The sequence below is a fragment of the Lissotriton vulgaris genome, chromosome 5, assembly GCF_964263255.1.
Source record: "Lissotriton vulgaris chromosome 5, aLisVul1.2, whole genome shotgun sequence".
Lineage (NCBI taxonomy): Eukaryota > Metazoa > Chordata > Amphibia > Caudata > Salamandridae > Lissotriton > Lissotriton vulgaris.
The window spans coordinates 508,599,563-508,616,557 of record NC_141693.1 but is presented as its reverse complement, the minus strand read 5'-3'; the positions used below and the strand labels follow the sequence as shown (position 1 = coordinate 508,616,557).

At 42.8% G+C, this 16,995-nt stretch overlaps 1 protein-coding gene across 1 annotated transcript in view; it reads left to right on the top strand.

Moving 5' to 3' along the window:
- Positions 1 to 10,945, top strand: part of LOC147711145 (uncharacterized) — a 53,539-nt gene extending 42,594 nt beyond the window's left edge. Inside the window, exon 3 of the mRNA XM_086919424.1 lies at positions 10,563 to 10,945. Coding sequence (XP_086775550.1) covers positions 10,563 to 10,945 — 383 coding nt within the window. The remainder of the gene's footprint in view (positions 1 to 10,562) is intronic.
- The last annotated feature ends 6,050 nt before the right edge of the window (positions 10,946 to 16,995 follow it).

Below are 16,995 nucleotides of genomic sequence, written 5' to 3'. Positions count from 1 at the left end.
TCATGTACAAACATGCATCTTTTAATATAACTATTCACACTTTTACAAAGATTGACCTTGTAACTAAGAAATTTTGATTGTTGTGAATACCCTTCTCCAGCAACATCCACAATCTTTGTCAGGGTGAACCATAAAAGTCACTTAATTAACTTGTATTTAACACTCCAGTAGCTTAGCACAAAAGCAGTCAGGCTTACATTAAAGACACTTTGTTAAATATTTATGCAGCACAAAAACAGTAATAGAGTGAAAACATAACACAAGAGATATCCTTCAGCAGTTTTGAAAAATAGAGTAACATTTCATAAATGAGTAGAAAACAATAAAAATCCAATAAATAGAACAGGAGGAATGCAAATTTAAAGGTTTACGTAAAAATAGAGCCAAGAAGCATAAACGCTAACTGTAGGTATCTAGTTATGCTTGACCATGGCAAAGTCACAAGTTCGGACCAAATGCGATGCATCCCGTTCACAGGAACCAGCTTAGTCCTGCTGAAAAAGTTACCTCGTCAAAGTATGGCAAGCAGAGTTCAAAACTTCAAAATTTCACAGGAGAAGCTTAGCTGATGCGACCCTAGCCTCCAGGGCCTTGGGAGATACCTATTAGGCATGAGGAACTCACACCAGCAGAGGTCAACAGGGCTCATGTGGGTCCAGTTGCCAATCCAGGCAGGGCCAGTCACAGCAGGTCAGTCTGGCAGTCAGAAGGAGGCTCAGGAGCTGGTTGTGTCCCTGTCAATCAGAACAGGATGTCAGCCAAAAAGAACAGTCCTCTGGTAGGAGCATGGCTGTCCTGGGATCTACAAAGCAGGTCTCAAGCAGTAGGTCAGTCCCCAGAAGTTCAAGGTTATCCTTATTGGGTCCCCTACAGGTCCAGTAGTGAACTGCTATGTAGTTCAGGAGTCCAATATTTAAACTTGTTGCCAACGTTTGAAGTGAGGAAACATCTTGTCCATCTCCACATCTAGTTCTGAAATGTCCTTCCTTCCCCTTTCTTCCCATGCCCAGATTCCAAGTGTTCCCAATAGACAACAAGCGGGTGCCACGTTCCTTTGTGAGTGTGCCTGAGGCAGCCCTTTGAAATGTAAGTAAGAAAGGGAACAGCTCAGCCTCTCCCATACTGGCAGAATTGCCCTCTCCCAGGTCCTACTGTTTACTATCTGGGACCAATACGCACTCCTGTTGGCAGAACAATTAACATGCCCAGGCAGTTAGAAACTCCTAACATGATTCAAAAAGTTTAGATCAGGAAAAGTTCACATTTTTAAAAGGGGTGTTTTTTTATTATTTATAATTTGACTTGACCATTAAAGAGGATTTAAAATGACAATTTATTTGATTCAGGCATGATTCTTCCACCTGGTCCTAATCAAAATCTGGCCCTTATTAAATGTAATAATGTAACCCAATGATATTCTGTGGGAAAGGTAGGCCTTACAGTACTGAAAAAATAATTTAGGAGTTTTTCACTACTAGAACATGTAAAACCTAAAAATGCACGTTCTCCTCTTAATGCAATGCACCCTGCCCTACGGGCTGTTAAGAGGCTCATTTATGGGTGGCTTATATATATTAACAAAGGATTAAGCCTGAAAAAAGATTTATTTTGACAAGTCGAATTGGTAGTTTAAAACTGCCCTACAGGCTGCAATGGCAGGCCTTAGACATGTTTTAAAAGGCTACTTTTAGTGCATGTAGCAGTGAGTGATGCTGTCCAGTAGTAGCATTTAATTGACAGGGTCTGAGTACCCGAGATACCATATACAAGGGACTTAAATGTAAACTAAATGTACCAGTCAGGTGTAACCAACTTGTATCGTGTTTTATGAGGTATGTAACTGTTACCACGCATCTTTAAGCACGAAATACTGTTACAACAAATCTATTACAACGCAGGACCCTTTACAACGAATACCTTTACAACGCATTACACTACAACGCAGATACTATTACAATGCATACCATTACAACGTAAGTATAGGTAAGTTTATCTTTTTTTTAAAACATTTATTAGGGTATTAGGGTATTGGGTTTGGGTTTTGAGGTACAGGGGTATTTTTAGGTTTCTGGGTTGGGTTTGGGTTTTGGGGTACAGGGGTATTTTTAGGTTTCAGGGCTGGGTTTGGGTTTTGGGGTACAGGGGTATTTTTAGGTTTCAGGGCTGGGTTTGGGTTTTGGGGTACAGGGGTATTTTTAGGTTTCAGGGTTGGGTTTGGGTTTTGGGGTACAGGGGTATTTTTAGGTTTCAGGGCTAGTTTTGGGTTTTTGGGGTACAGGGGTATTTTTAGGTTTCAGGGTTGGGTTTGGGTTTTGGGGTACAGGGGTATTTTAGGTTACAGGGTTGGGTTTGGGTTTTGGGGTACAGGGGTATTTTTAGGTTTCAGGGTTGGGTTTGGGTTTTGGGGTACAGGGGTATTTGGCTGGGTTTGGGTTTTGGGGTACAGGGGTATTTTTAGGTTTCAGGACTGGGTTTGGGTTTTGGGGTAGAGGGATATTTTTAGGTTTCAGGGCTGGGTTTGGGTTTTGGGGTACAGGAGAATTTTTAGGTTTCAGGGCTGGGTTTGGGTTTTGGGGTACAGGGGTATTTTTAGGTTTCAGGGCTGGGTTTGGGGTACAGGGGTATTTTTAGGTTTCAGGGTTGGGTTTGGGTTTTGGGGTGCAGGGGTATTTTTAGGTTTCAGGGCTGGGTTTGGGTTTTGGGGTACAGGGGTATTTTTAGGTTTCAGGGTTGGGGTTGGGGTTGGGTTTTGGGGTACAGGGGTATTTTTAGGTTTCAGGGTTGGGTTTGGGTTTTGGGGTACAGGGGTATTTTTAGGTTTCAGGGTTGGGTTTGAGTTTTGGGGTACAGGGCTATTTTTAGGTTTCAGGGCTGGGTTTGGGTTTTGGGGTACATGGGTATTTTTAGGTTTCAGGGCTGGGTTTGGGGGTACAGGGGTATTTTTAGGTTTCAGGGTTGGGTTTGGGTTTTGGGGTACAGGGGTATTTTTAGGGTTCAGGGCTGGGTTTGGGTTATGGGGTACCGGGGTATTTTTAGGGTTCAGGGCTGGGTTTGGGTTATGGGGTACAGGGGTATTTTTAACATTTTTAACACGTATTTGTAACATATATATTAACATATTCTTCAATAAAATGTAATTTAAATAATTAAACTATTAAAATAATTATTAATTATTATTAATTACATTATTTTAAAAAATGATATACTTACCTATACTTACGTTGTAATGGTATGCGGTGTAATAGTATATGCGATGTAATGTTTTGCGTTGGAAAGGTATGCATTGTAAGGGATCTTGCGTTGTAAAAATTGCGTGCTAATGGTATGCGTGCTAAAAGTATGCGTGCTAACAACATACATCCGTTTTATGAGAGCACAAGCACTGTAGCACTAGTTAGCAGTGGTAAAGTGGACAGAATTGTAAAAGCCAACAAAAACAGGTTCAGAAAACTGAAAGCGAAATAGGCAAAAATTTTGAGTGTGACTCTATAGAGACGGCAAAGTCCAACAGTAGCATACACCAGTCCCCTGTTCTATGCATGCATAGTATTTTCATTTTTGCAATGCATGGCTATGTCCGCCAACAGTGTAGCTGAAGTGCATGTTACTTCCTGCTCAAATATAAAACATTGTCCATAATCTACACAGAAACATGTCACCCTAGAATATGTGATGACTTAGCTTTATCGGGCAATATTGCTTTCTCATTCCCTAATGACGGCATACAGGATTGTAGACATGTTTATGAAAGCAACCGGTGGTGACTCTTGTACGGGCATGCATGACTGTGAAAAGCACATTTGATGCCGAAGTGTACATTGTATGGACATGGCTTTACAATGACAATTTGGTGAATATAACTATATCGGAATGGACAAGAGTTGTTAATGATACTGTCTATGATCTGTGTCCTAACATGATAGAATTAAAAAGTCACTCATTATGAAAATGAGGCCACATGACAATGGTGACCAGAATAGGCTTCATAAAACAACAATTTACTGATCTTTAAAGTGTTTCTCTGTGTCAGCTTTTAATGCATCTGCTTTTAATAAGTTTGTTACAGAAAACATATTAAGTGTATCCAATAGTTACGTTAGCAACAAGCTCTCAACTACATATTTTAGAAGCAGGGAGCCAGATTTACTTAATTATCATGAAATGCAGTGCAGGAGTCAGTTTGTTGCACTGTGGTGCATAAGGGGCAATAGTACAGAATCATATGTACTATGATTGGCCTGCTGTTGCTGTCATGTCCTACTCCTGGAATTCTACTCAGGCTTCCTTACACAACACACAATCTTGCAACATGATGCAGAAGTGACCATGCGGTAAATGGCTTATATTTTATACTGGAAGCATACCATTCCAATACTAATATTTATGCCTAGACATGCGCAAAATGACCCAATACATTGGATGTTTGCTGCACATTCCAACACATATGCAATGCATGGGTTATTTGGTACATGTGCACATTTCAGTTTATCACTGCCTTTTTCAAGAAAGTGTTCTTTTTTTTACCAAAGACCGGTATGACTATTTTATTTGGTTGGGCATTGCTCAAACCCTATGAGTATGTGTGCTGATTTGCACAAGTAACGTACCTTGACAGAAAGTGAAACACAGCAGCACAATTAGATTTTTTCACTTCGAAATGGGCAATTTTCCAGCATAAAACACATTTTGCAAAGACATATGAAATGCATTGCTACACTGCTAAACAGGACATTCACTTCAGAACCTTTAATTTACAGATACAATACAGTCTCTATTGGGTCACACATACCTCTTTAATACCTCTTTTCCTTCCGCGGTAGAGCATCGAGTGTCGGCCAAGCAGCTTCCAGGACCATCCTGTGCAGTAAGGAGAGGTAGGGTACTAAGCATCCTGTGCCTTCAGGTGTTCTCAGTTGCAGTTGTTCTTTCAGCATTTACAACACTCCCTGGCTCTTATATATCTTGGCAAATTTACTTGTTCTGAATTGCTCTGCCAACTGTCTGGTTCCCCATACATCTTAGGAAATGTTTGGAGGAAGACCCCATCCTGATGATCTCTCAATCCTCCAGGGAAAAACTGGGTGCCCTTTCTTCTTACTCATCAGCCATTATGGAGGTCTCCTAAACACGATGTAGGAGGATTTTGTGGTGGCTCTTGGATAGTACAGTAATGCCCCACTTCCTCTTCCTGTAGGTAACTACCTGTGTGGGTTGCTGGGAAACTCCACCTCCACCATCTAGTTCTCTGTCTCTGCTATGTACTTCTCTGCCACCCTAGCAGAGGTGGAGACATTTGCATATAGATGTAATTAGTAGGAAAATAACAAGAGTGAAAGTAACATGTCTGGAGTTTTGTATTACACCTTGGTGTACATGACAACAATTTGCATTCACAAAACATTTCATTTTGAATTATTAAAATAAAAATAAAAATGTAATTGGAGATGCATGGGTGCACTCCTACACATCTTTTGTGTCATTCTCTTCATATTAAGAATGGGGTGTAGTGATCAGAGACAAATTTATAAAGTGTGAATGAATTAAATATGTATCTGTAAGAGGAAATATATTGATAGATAAGCGAGTCATGTTTTTACAAAAACATATTACATTTTAATTGCAAGACCGATTTTGACATCATTATCATGGTGCTGCTATAATGCTTTCTCAGGATACCTGGGTGGTGTCATAGTCCACCATTCATCATTGATTCACAACTGTTAAACCACTATGGTGCAACAACAAAATTACCTGCTCAGGTCAAATGTGAAGCTATTAATGTGCACATGCAGATCCTGACCTCTAGTCTGAGTCTCACCGTAGGACCCTGTATGGGTCATAGTTCAGGAGTAAGGTCTGCATGTAAACCCATCATAGTGTGATGTGCAAACATACAACAGGATGCAGTGATCAAACATACTACCTCCAGGGAATGCAGGAATCAAGGTATCTGAAGTGCTACTTATGGATGCCAAAGGTGCATATGGCAAAGTTCCTGAAGTGCCACATGTGTGCGATCAGTGGTAACCTAAACCTGAGTAAATTACCGAAATAAGACAACTATGAATTCAAATTTCCTTGTCACCCATTGCCGTTCCAGCAGTGACTGTGCTGCAGAGATAAACTGGTGCAATTGGCATATAATGCATCTAATTCATGGTCTCAGTGGTACTCTGGGAAAATCAAGTTGCCTGGCCATGGAGTAAAGCCAGCATTCTGACATGTGCAAGGAGAGTCTAATAGTCGTCTGTGTGTGAAGGGAGCTCCTCCTCCCAGTCTGCTGGTGGAAAGTGGTATCTAGCAATTACAGCTTCCATAGTTACACTAATGATGTTGATTGTGTGCCTGTGTATTGTCTCTTCACATAGTTGCTCCTCAAAGTGAGTAGCAAGGCAATAAAGGCATTCACTGCATGGGTGAAGATTTGTTTTGGTTTGTTGCTGGATTTTCTAAGTGACCGGGCACTATGTGCTTTATTTTTTGTACAGTGGATTTAACCAGATGATGATTAATTGGTGTCATGACTGTTAACTCTCCCACCCCCTTCCATTAGCATCTTTGTTTAATGTGAATGATGTCTTGTTGCCATATGTGATTCTATATTTAGTTATTTTCTTGCGTAATCTTGAAGCAAAACACTCTTTTTTCTACTTTTCTTCATGTGATGAGGGTTATGCCAAACCCATATTGAATTCTACGTGAGTCCGTTGCAGTATAAATAAGTGATCATGTGTGGTGTACTGCAAGGTTCAGCCAGAGTGCCTTTGATCGAGCTGCTTGGTCATTAGTACTATTCTTTGTAGGTTTGTTTTTGTATTTGCATGTATTTTGTATTTATTTGTTTATTTATTTATAAAGTTTTATATAGCGCAAACTTGATCATGAGGGGCATCATAGCGCTTTACAAATGGAGGGCTTTGTATGATAGGCAGGCAATATTTAGCTGTATTCTTGCTTCTTAGTGTAGCCAGTTTAGTGATTTTAAGACTGGGGAGATGTGTGCATTTCTTTTGGAACTCGTGACTAATCTGGCCACCGCATTCAATGAGGCCCTTAGTGGGGCCAAGGTATATTTGGGGAGTCCACAGAGCGTAGCACTGCCATAGTCTAGCCTCAGCAACACCATAGCTTGAACCGCTTGCTTGAAGTCAGCTTGTGGGAGGAAAGGTTTGAGATTCCTGAGTGTCTTCATCAGGTGGTTATCCCCCTTGCAAAAATTGCTAATATGAGTCTTAATATTCAAGTGCTTGTCCAGGGTGATTCCGAGGGATTTTGCTGAGTCAATAATGAGGGGGGAGCAGTTAAAGGCAGTGAGGTGGGTCATCCAGAGGTCTAACGTAGGAGTGTGATTCGCAGGAGAAATGAGAAGGAATTCTGTTTTGGAAGTATTGAGCAGGAGGTGGTTCCCAGTTAACTAGTTTTGAGTAGCCAGTAGGGTAGGGTTGAGTAAAATGATGTTTTTGGGAAGGAGACTTTCAGATAAAGTTGGGTGCCGTCTGTATACAAATGGAAAACAATTTAATAGAATTTAGAGCATTAGCTAATGGGTCTGAGAACTGGTTAAAGAGTATGGGAGACAGTGTGGACCCTTGGGGGACCACCATGGATATTGGTGATGACGGGGAGAGAGATTGGTTCAACTTCACTCTTTGGGATCTGTGATGGAGGGAGGATGAGAACCATTGCAACACCAGACCAGATAAGCCCTTCCTGTGCTCCAGAATGAATAAGAGTTTGTCGTGATTAACAGTGTCTAACGCAGACGAAAGGTCCAGGAGGATAAGGAGGCACAATTCATTTTGCTCAAGCATTTTTAAAATATCATCCATAACGTGAGTGAGAGCCAATTCAGTGCTGTGCCCACTGCTAAAGCCAGATTGATGTTGGTCGAGGAGATGGACATTTTCAATGTGAGCACAGAGTTGCGATTGGACACATTTTTCTAGGAGTTTGGCTAGTGTGGGGATGGTAGAGATAGAGCAGAAGTTGTTAAGGTAAGCGCTGTCTGTGGTGTTCTTTTTTAAAATAGGTGTTACCTGAGCTGCTTTTAGGCACTCCCCGATCGTTGATTGTGACAGAGACGCATTGACAATCTTTGTCCAGATGGGAGAGAAGACATCTTTGATTTCTTTGAAGATGAAAGGTGGCAGAGAGTCACTGAAGTGATTTAATGGGTTAATACTCTGAAGAACCTTTTTAATGTCTCTTTCGCTAAGGGGGGTAAAGGTGTCCCAGAAGGCATTGTTCTTGATTCCCATGCTCATCGATTCGATCTTGTCTAATAGAACTGGAGGAGGGCAGTTCCATTGGATAGCAGTAGAGCCCACCTTGTCTCCAAATCAATATTGATGAGCCTTGATTTCTCAGTGAAGAAGGCAGCCAGATCATCACATGAGGGAGGGCTGATATCAGAGTCAGAGCGGTTTGGTGCTTCAACTAATTGTTGTTTAACCAGTTCAAAAAGTTTCTTGGGGCTTTTGTGGCTTGATTGAGTTGGGATCTGAAATAGCTCACCTTAGCTCTCATTATTTGTTTGTTATAGGAGCTCCTTACTGATCTAAGGATTTTTAGCTGGTCCGAGGATGGATTGGATCTCCAGGATCATTAAATGCCCTAAGGTTGCGACGTTACGAGTTTAGGTTGCCATTGAACCATGGTTTGGATATTTTTGTTGAGGCATTTTTTTGTTGGAGTGGAACAATGGAATCCATGATGCTAGAGAAGGTAGTGTTGTAGAAATCAGTAAGTACATAAGCCTCAGACATGCCAACCTGGGAAGAGAGGGCAGATTTACATTGATTTGCAAGACGAGCTGTGTTGATATCCCTGAGGTCCCTTTTCCAAATCTTTGATTTCCTTGGTTGAGCAACGGGCCCCCAAAGAAAAGTCTTTATGCCTTTCCACAGCAGAAATGCTGCCGTGTAAAGGCATAGGACCGCTAACATCCTAATATGGCTGGCGGTGTCTGATAGACACCGCCAGCCATGTTAGAGCTTTTCCGCCACGGTCGGAAGGCGATCGCGGCGGAAAAGCGGCAGACGGAAAAAAGATCCCCAAGCCATCCTAATGTGGCGGTCCGCAATGGTTAATCCGCATCCTCCATGCCGGTGGTGGCTTCCGCCGGCACGGAGGATGCGGATTAACCGCAATCCTAATGAGCCCTTAAGTGTGAGTTACTGTCTATATAAATAGATGAAGTGGTGTTTGTATAAGTGTGTAGGTGAGTAAATGTTAGTATAATCAAATGTTTGCATAAGTCAGAAGGATGTCTTTATAAGTGATTACCATGTGTGCTGGTGTGTAATGTTGAAAAAGGTGTATAATTATATTTGATAGTGTTCTTTTGAACATACACTGCATGTAACACTGAATATATAGGTAAGTGATTAGATGTGTGCATAGTTGTATAAATTACTGAGTGGGTGTTTAGTAATTTCTATTGGTGTGTCAATGGTTTCAAATATGGCACTTTCTATTTTACAGTGAGTGATGAAAGATTATACTAGTGTGTGATGAGGTGTATTTGATTGTCACAGGGATAATGTCATCAGTGATGTCATCAGTGATGTCATTTGAGATGTCATCAATGATTCCATCAGTGATGTCACTGCCCATGTCATGAATGATGTAATATGTGACATCATCAGCAGTGGATTGCGGGCGCGCGAGTTATAGTGAGTCCAACTAACTATAACGTGGGAATTTCAATGGTTTTGTATGAGTAAAATGTCCAGCTAACTATAACTGGTGTAAAACCTATGGTTTTTTCATTGAATTTCTAAGGTTTTTTTAAATCCTAATTCCTAACTATAACAAGTGTTAAACCTATGGTTTTTTCAGTAAGTTTTTTAAATGCTAATTCCTTAACTACAACGAGTTTGAAACCTACGTTTTTTTAATTGAATTATTAGTTTTTTTAATAGCTAATTTTTATAGCTATTAATTTTTATAATTGTTTCTAATTATTCCAATATTCTATATTTTTAAATATTAATTTTTGAATGTTTTTTATTGTATGTATATTTTTTTATATTTAAACTCCGCTGCGCTCAGGGTGCGAAAAAAAATATTTCTGTATTTAAAGTAAATAATAATGCAAGACATTTAGTGGCATACTCAAAAAAGTTGTATTTTTTATTTTTAAGAACCGTATTTTAACTTTAAACGCATTTCCGAAAATCAAGCAAAACGTCATTCATATGCGCCGCGTAAGCGCCCCCGTATGCGCCTCCGTCAGCGCCTACGTACGTGCTCCGTAAGTGCCCCCGTAAGCACCCCAGAGGGTGCAGCGTAAGCGCGCGTCAAGCCATGTGACCTTATAACAACACTTTTGATGGGTTCATAACAGTTTTTTTCACAACTATGGAAAGTCCCCACCCATTTCCCTCACTACCTCTTTGCAATTGCTGAGAGAACACCTCTTGCCTGTTTCTCAAACTCATTTTTCAAGGATGTCTGCTTCCCAGGACCCCTCCACAGATTCTGATGTGGACTTCCTGCCTGAGGAGCCCCCCCCAAAAAAATTAAACAGCATTTTATGTGGAAGTTCTTTACTTTCCCAGAGGGGGAAAAGAAATGTAATGCTGCAAAAGTAACGTGCCGGATATGCGACACAACTCTGTCACGTGGGGATCCCACCCAAAAATACAGCTTTGGGAATACCACCTTGATCTGGCATGTGGAGAGGAGGCATCCTAACAACTTTGCCAAGGAGAGCACCAGGGACTTGGCATGCAATCCCCCTAGAGATGGCGCCATCACCTCCACTGGAGCATCTACTTCATCTGGGAGAGGAACAACAACTTTAATCCCCAACATCCTGCCGGTGTTTGCAGATTTGAAAATCCACTACAAACAGTGTGATCAACTGTTCTGCTACGGGGAGCATAGCATTGAACTAATTGTCCGTAAGAAGGAGGACCACCACTGCTCTTCCCAGGCCTAAATTTTCACCTTTTATTTGCTCCTGTTGAGCAGTTTTGGATTCCCTGGTTTTGTTTATCTCCTGAAAAAAATCCCCCAAAAATATAAAATTGTTCTTAAAAAGTAGAAAAAATATATAAAAACAAAAAAAGAAGAAAAAAAATGTTATTTTCAGAACTACCTCCAATTCTCCAAAAAGAGCTATCTTCCTTATATATTGTGTCATTCTTTTTTTCAAAGAATGTGTACTGAATAAATGAATGGATAAAATGATTGAATGAAGGGGAGAAATTGACTGAGGGAACAAGTGACAGAAGGGGAGTGAGGGAAGGTGAGTTGTGAACGGGAATGAGTTGAAGTGGAGTGAACGAAGGAGAGTGACAGGAGTGAGGGAGGGGAATGAGTAAAGGTGAAAAAAGGGGATTGATATTGAGGGAAGGAGGGTGAGGGAGGATAAAGTAATGGGGTGAGAGTAAGGCAAGGGGAGTGAGGGAGAAGGGAGGGGGGTGAGTAAGGGTGAATTGATGACAGTGAGGTATTGAAGAAGAGTGAGGGTGAGTGAAGGGAAGTGAGAGAGTGAGGGGATGGAGGGAGTGAGGGTAAGACAGAAGGAGTTAGGGAAGAGGAGTGAGAAAGTGAGAGAACAGAGGGAGTGGGAGAAGGAGTGAGTGAAGTGGAGTAAGGTGAGTGAGGGAAGGAGAATTACTGAGGGAGTGAAGGAAGGAAAGAAGAGGAAGGGGAGTGAAGCTCAGGGACTGGGAAAAGGTGAATGGGGGAGAAGAGTGAGGGGAAGGGGAGTTAAGGATGGGGAATGAGGATAAGTGAGGGAAGTGGAGTAAGGGAACGGGGGTGAGGGAGGGTGAGAGAAGGACAGTGAGGTTGAGGAAAGAGGGGTGATAGAGGGTGGATAAAGGTGAGTGAGCGTAAGACAAGGGGAGTGAGGGACTGATAAGATAGAGGGAGTGAAGGAAGGAGTAAGAGAAGGGGACTGAGTGAGGGAGCAAAGAAAGGTAAGTAAGGGAGTGTTGGTGAGTTAAAGGGAGTGAGCATGAGGGAAGGGGGAGTGACAAAGTGAGTGGATGGAGGGAGTGAGGGTAAGAGAGAGGGAGTGAGGGAAGGGGAGTGAGGATTTGAGAGGACAGAGGGAGTGAGAGGAGTGAGTACGTTTTATTAATAGCTAATTTTTATAGCTATTCATTTTTATTATTTTTTCTAATTATTCCAATATTCTATATTTTTGTAATATTTTTATTTAATGTTTTTTCCTGCATATTTTTTTTATATTTAAACTTCGGTGCGCTCAGGGTGTGCGCACCCGTACAAGCACCCATACACGCGCCCTGAGCGTACTCCGTGAAATTTAAAAAAAAGAAAATTATTGCTTTTTTGCATCTCGGGTTCCTTCTAGGCCCCCCTGAGAAAACCTAGGAGGTCAGGGGGTCTCTACCCTGCCCCCTTTTAATGTTTTCCCCTTTTGTTTTTCACCTCTTGTGTCTTGGTTCTACGGAGACACAAGATGGCGGACTCTCTGGACTGTTTGGAATGTTCACAGACACCCGAGAGCCAATCAGCTTTCCACTCGCGCCCTTCCCTGGCGCGCCAGGTGCGCTTACCGGTACGCGTACCCATAGCGCTCGAAGCGCGCATATAGATATATACATTTTTTTGTAGCTAATTTTCATAAAAACCACTGGAGCGATTTTCACCAAATATGGAAAAGGCCCTACTGCGTACCAGTCCCTACCATTTTGCCAAGTTTGTTGTAATTTGGTTCAGCGGTTCAGGCTGTAGCAGTGTCTAATCGTCCTATGGAAATTAACATGGGGAAAACACGTTTTGGGACCCCCCTTTTTTCTCGGCCCGCTTCACGAATCCCCCGACACTTTCAGGGAAGGAGGGGAGCGTAACGGGTCATCTTCTTTGAGAAATTCACAAAGATTCATCAACCGGCACCAAAGTTATTCCCAATAGAATGTTGTGGATTTCCTATGGAAAATAGGTCCTAACTATAACTACCTACTGGCGACCGGCAGTAGGTATATATAGTTAGGATTTTTTCTCTATGGAACTTTTGAAAATTCTATGTCTAATAACTTTGCCGTTTGTGGACGGAATCAGCTGAAATTTTCAGGAAAATGGCACATTTTGTTTCTGAGCAGCCCCTGAAAATTTGGGGGGGTTCCGTCAAGGGGGGGGCCGAGAAAAAAGGGGGGTCACAAAACGCGTTTTTCCCATTCATTTTTCCATAGGGCCTTTGGCCTCACTTTTAGCTCGAACGGCTGAATGGATTTACACGAAACTTGGCAAAATTATAGGGACTGTTAGCCCGATAAGCCTTTGCTGGGTCTCAATATATGTGCTCCAGTGGATTTTGAGGAATTAACGTTTAAAAAAACAGATATATCTGTGACAGCGTCCCGGATAGCGCACCAGATCGCGTACTTTTCGCGTAACGGAGCTTTGCGAAGCGAAGCTGATTGGCTCTACGGTGTCTGTCAACATTCTAAACAGTCCGGTGCGGCCGCCATCTTGTCTCTCGGTTGGATCGAGAGACAAGAGGAGGAGAATAACGAAGGGGGAATTTAATGAAAGGGGGCAAGGTAGATCCTTCTTCACCCCCTAGGAATGATGTTATTAAAGGGTTCCGTGGGGCAAATAATAAAAATTTGATTTTTCACGGTAGAAGCGCTTCTCGATTCGCGAACCGGATCGCAAACTGGTGGCGAAACGTGAATTTGCCATTTTGTGTTTCGATTTAATTAAATTAATAGGTATAAGGGGGTACGGGAGACGTATCCTGACCCCTTATGTTTTCTGAGGGTGGCTGAGGAGGCTCATATATGTTGATACATGTCTTCCAGTGGCTGTGCGTGAGCGTTTTTTTTTTTGCTGCGTGACGTCTGTTAACGTTCGATTCGATGGAAATCAGGAATTGTTGACCGCCATTTTGTCACTGCGAGTAAATATTTTGTTAAAAATAATTGTTATAAATTAATCCTTATTGATAAACATTGTCTGCGCCATCTTGCATTTTTTGCAATGCCACACTTTTGTCGAGCACGGCAGCCATTTTAGATGCCTTGACCAGACCCACTCTCTGCACGCCGCCGATCCTCAGTATGGCTCCCCACCCTCGCAAGCATCTCCCCCACGCACTGGTCACCACCGCGCTCTCTCTCATGCATGGGCCAGAAACCTCCTCCCATCTGCGCTGTTCTTCTCTGAGAATCACACCCTGTGCCCGCCCGACACCTCCCTTTCACCCTATTCACTACTGCACCCTCTGACACTCCTCTTCCTCTGTGTCCGATTGTCCAGGCCGGTCCCAGGCTATCACCTAGCCCTGCAGATGTAGTTTATGGCCCCAGCTGTAGAGAATCACCCCTCTTCAAAGGAGTTATAGTAGATCAAGGCCCCCACCCGATGAGATCCGTCACACCACACGCGTTCCTACTATCTGATAACCATCCTGTATTGTGCTTGGGGAGGGGATTCTCACTGTGAGGGTGTGTGGGTCCGAGCCTGAAGCGGAAGATTCCAGGGATGCCTCTTTGTACATCAAAGTTTTTACAATTATGTGTCACATTATAAATATGTAGCACTCCAACAAAGTTGTAGGATTATAACACTTTAATAACTTATAAATATATACAACGCTCCAACAAAGTAAACACGTTAAAAAAAACTTTTTAAACAACTATTTACATGACATTGCTTTAACCAGGATAGACAAAGAAATGACACAGTGATGTAAAAGTTTCTGAAAGAAATGCCAAGAACGTCCCATGTGAAAGTGAATTTTATCTGGCAATTTTTTTCTTTTCCTTCTCATGAAAAGAAAGTTAATGCCAGGTTCGTTACCTGCCTCATCTGCAAAAAAAAAAAACTCTCGAGAGGGACCGAAAAAAAATATAGCTATGGTAATCATACCATGCATCGGCACATGGAGAGGTGGCACCCTCTTAATTATTCTAAAGCACAACTTCGAGATTTGGTGGATAATCCCCGACCGGCAAAAACATCCACCAATGACTTAGCAATAAGTGAGTCAGAGGCAAGGGAAACGGTCCCAAATCTGTAAAAGAACTTTAGGCAGATGAGATTGACTTGTGTAGCATGTGGAAAATTAATTTCATGCGGAGAGATGAGTATTACTTTAATAAATAGATCATATGAAAATCATCAATGTCCAAAACGTCCTAGAAAGTATTTTTTGTCATTTTTGAGGAAGAGAGATAACCTACAGTGGTACGGGGTCGTTTTCGTTCGTACTAGGGGGGCCAGGTGACATTCGTTCGGGGTGGCTTAGGGGCATTTAAAACAACTTCCCTGATACAGGTAGCATATAAAGTAGAGGCTAAATACCAGGATCTTTATCGATTGCTTTATGCTGTAGAAAAATAAAAAACACACAACAAACCTGGACCATTCATATTTTTAATGTTTCTGTGTACTATACTTTTTAACTCTTAACTAATTGAGCTGCTTCATTTCAACTGCTTTTTAAAAAAAAAAAATCGGAAACAGTAGCCATTTCTTCGAAACTTACCAATCTATGCGTTACAACTACGTTTGCTTTTTCAAAAACCTTTAATAAAAATGTTGGTGCCCAAATACGGGCTTACAACCCCGTGGGCCGGCCACGGAGCAGGCTGGAACTGAAAATGGGGGGGGGGGTATTTATCTGTGGAACACATAACAGAGAGTCAGTGGTAGTTGATTTCATAGTAAAAAGTGCGACACGTGCAACAAAATCATATCGATAATTCATTGTGAGCAAGTACCAAAAGTGTCGACAATTCGAACCTTCAATAATAAATACAGTAATCAATGATGCATTAGAAGTTAATATCAATTCATTGTTCGAACGTGTAATCAGTACCCGTCACATGTCAATTCATTGTTCGAACGTATAATCAATACCCATCCTGGATCAATTCATTGTCCGAACATACAATCAGTCTTATCCCATATCAATTCATGTGCTAAAAACTGCATACATATCTCATGATATCTAGGCTGAGCAATCGGGGCACAACAAGGAGTTGAGAGTTTCATTTGTACCGGCGCCATTTTGGGTGAGGTCAGGAAGGTCCAAGTATAGTCAAAATGTCTCCACCAACTCGTGGTTGGACCGGGACCTCTTTCGGCAGTCCAAAAGTTTTCGTTGAAGGGTAGCAGAGGGGACTGCCGACATGAACCATCAGTCAAAGTGGGGTGGGAGCAAACAATCTCTCCTACCGGGTCATACTGGTGTCCCACCGGAACTGATCAAGTTGGTAGTCTTGCAGGATTTTGATCATTTCAAGACTGAGGCCGGCGCCGGCATGAGCGCGCCGACGTCCCGCGGCTACGTCGTGGTCGTTTCGTGGGTGATCATGGCAGTCATTCTTCATCGGGGGTCGGGGGCCCCCGTGGCTCTTATAGAATCTTGAATGTTGAGGAGAACGTTTCTGGACGCAGGAAACTAGAAGCGTTGTTGCACCGCAACAGTGGGCGAGACCCCCGCTGGGTGAGCGGAGCATCATTGCCTCGCAATAGTGGACGAGACCTTTTGTCGGGTGAGTGCAGCGCCGCTGCATCGCAAGAGTGGAGGAACCCTTTTGTTGGGTGAGTGGAGCATTGGGGGTGCAGCTGAGGGGCCCCCACCTGTGGGGGTGGGAGAGGCTCGTTTGCACCGCCTCTCCCTCCCAGCGCACCCCACGCCGACACCTGGCATTGATATCCGTGATGTCCGGACCAGGCGATAAGAGGGGGGGGGTCGGAGGCAGAGGCAAGACTCCCCCCCCCCTCCGTGGCCTGCAAGGCGGCAGAAGAAGGGAATCGGGAGACCAGTACATTTTGGGCCATCCTCCCACACGGCTGATGGCGGTTAGCCGGGCCCCGCCCTGCACGTGTCGAGGCCTCATCTTCCGGATGGGTGTAACCGTGGTCCTGTTGCACTTCGGGAGTTTACGGAATGCGGGTAGGTATCTGCTGATTTGTATCTATTTCATGTTACCGTTAATGGGCGTGGCGGGCGGTGGGACAGACATGCTTGGAGCAGTAGGGGGGTGGCGGAGCCTAGCTACC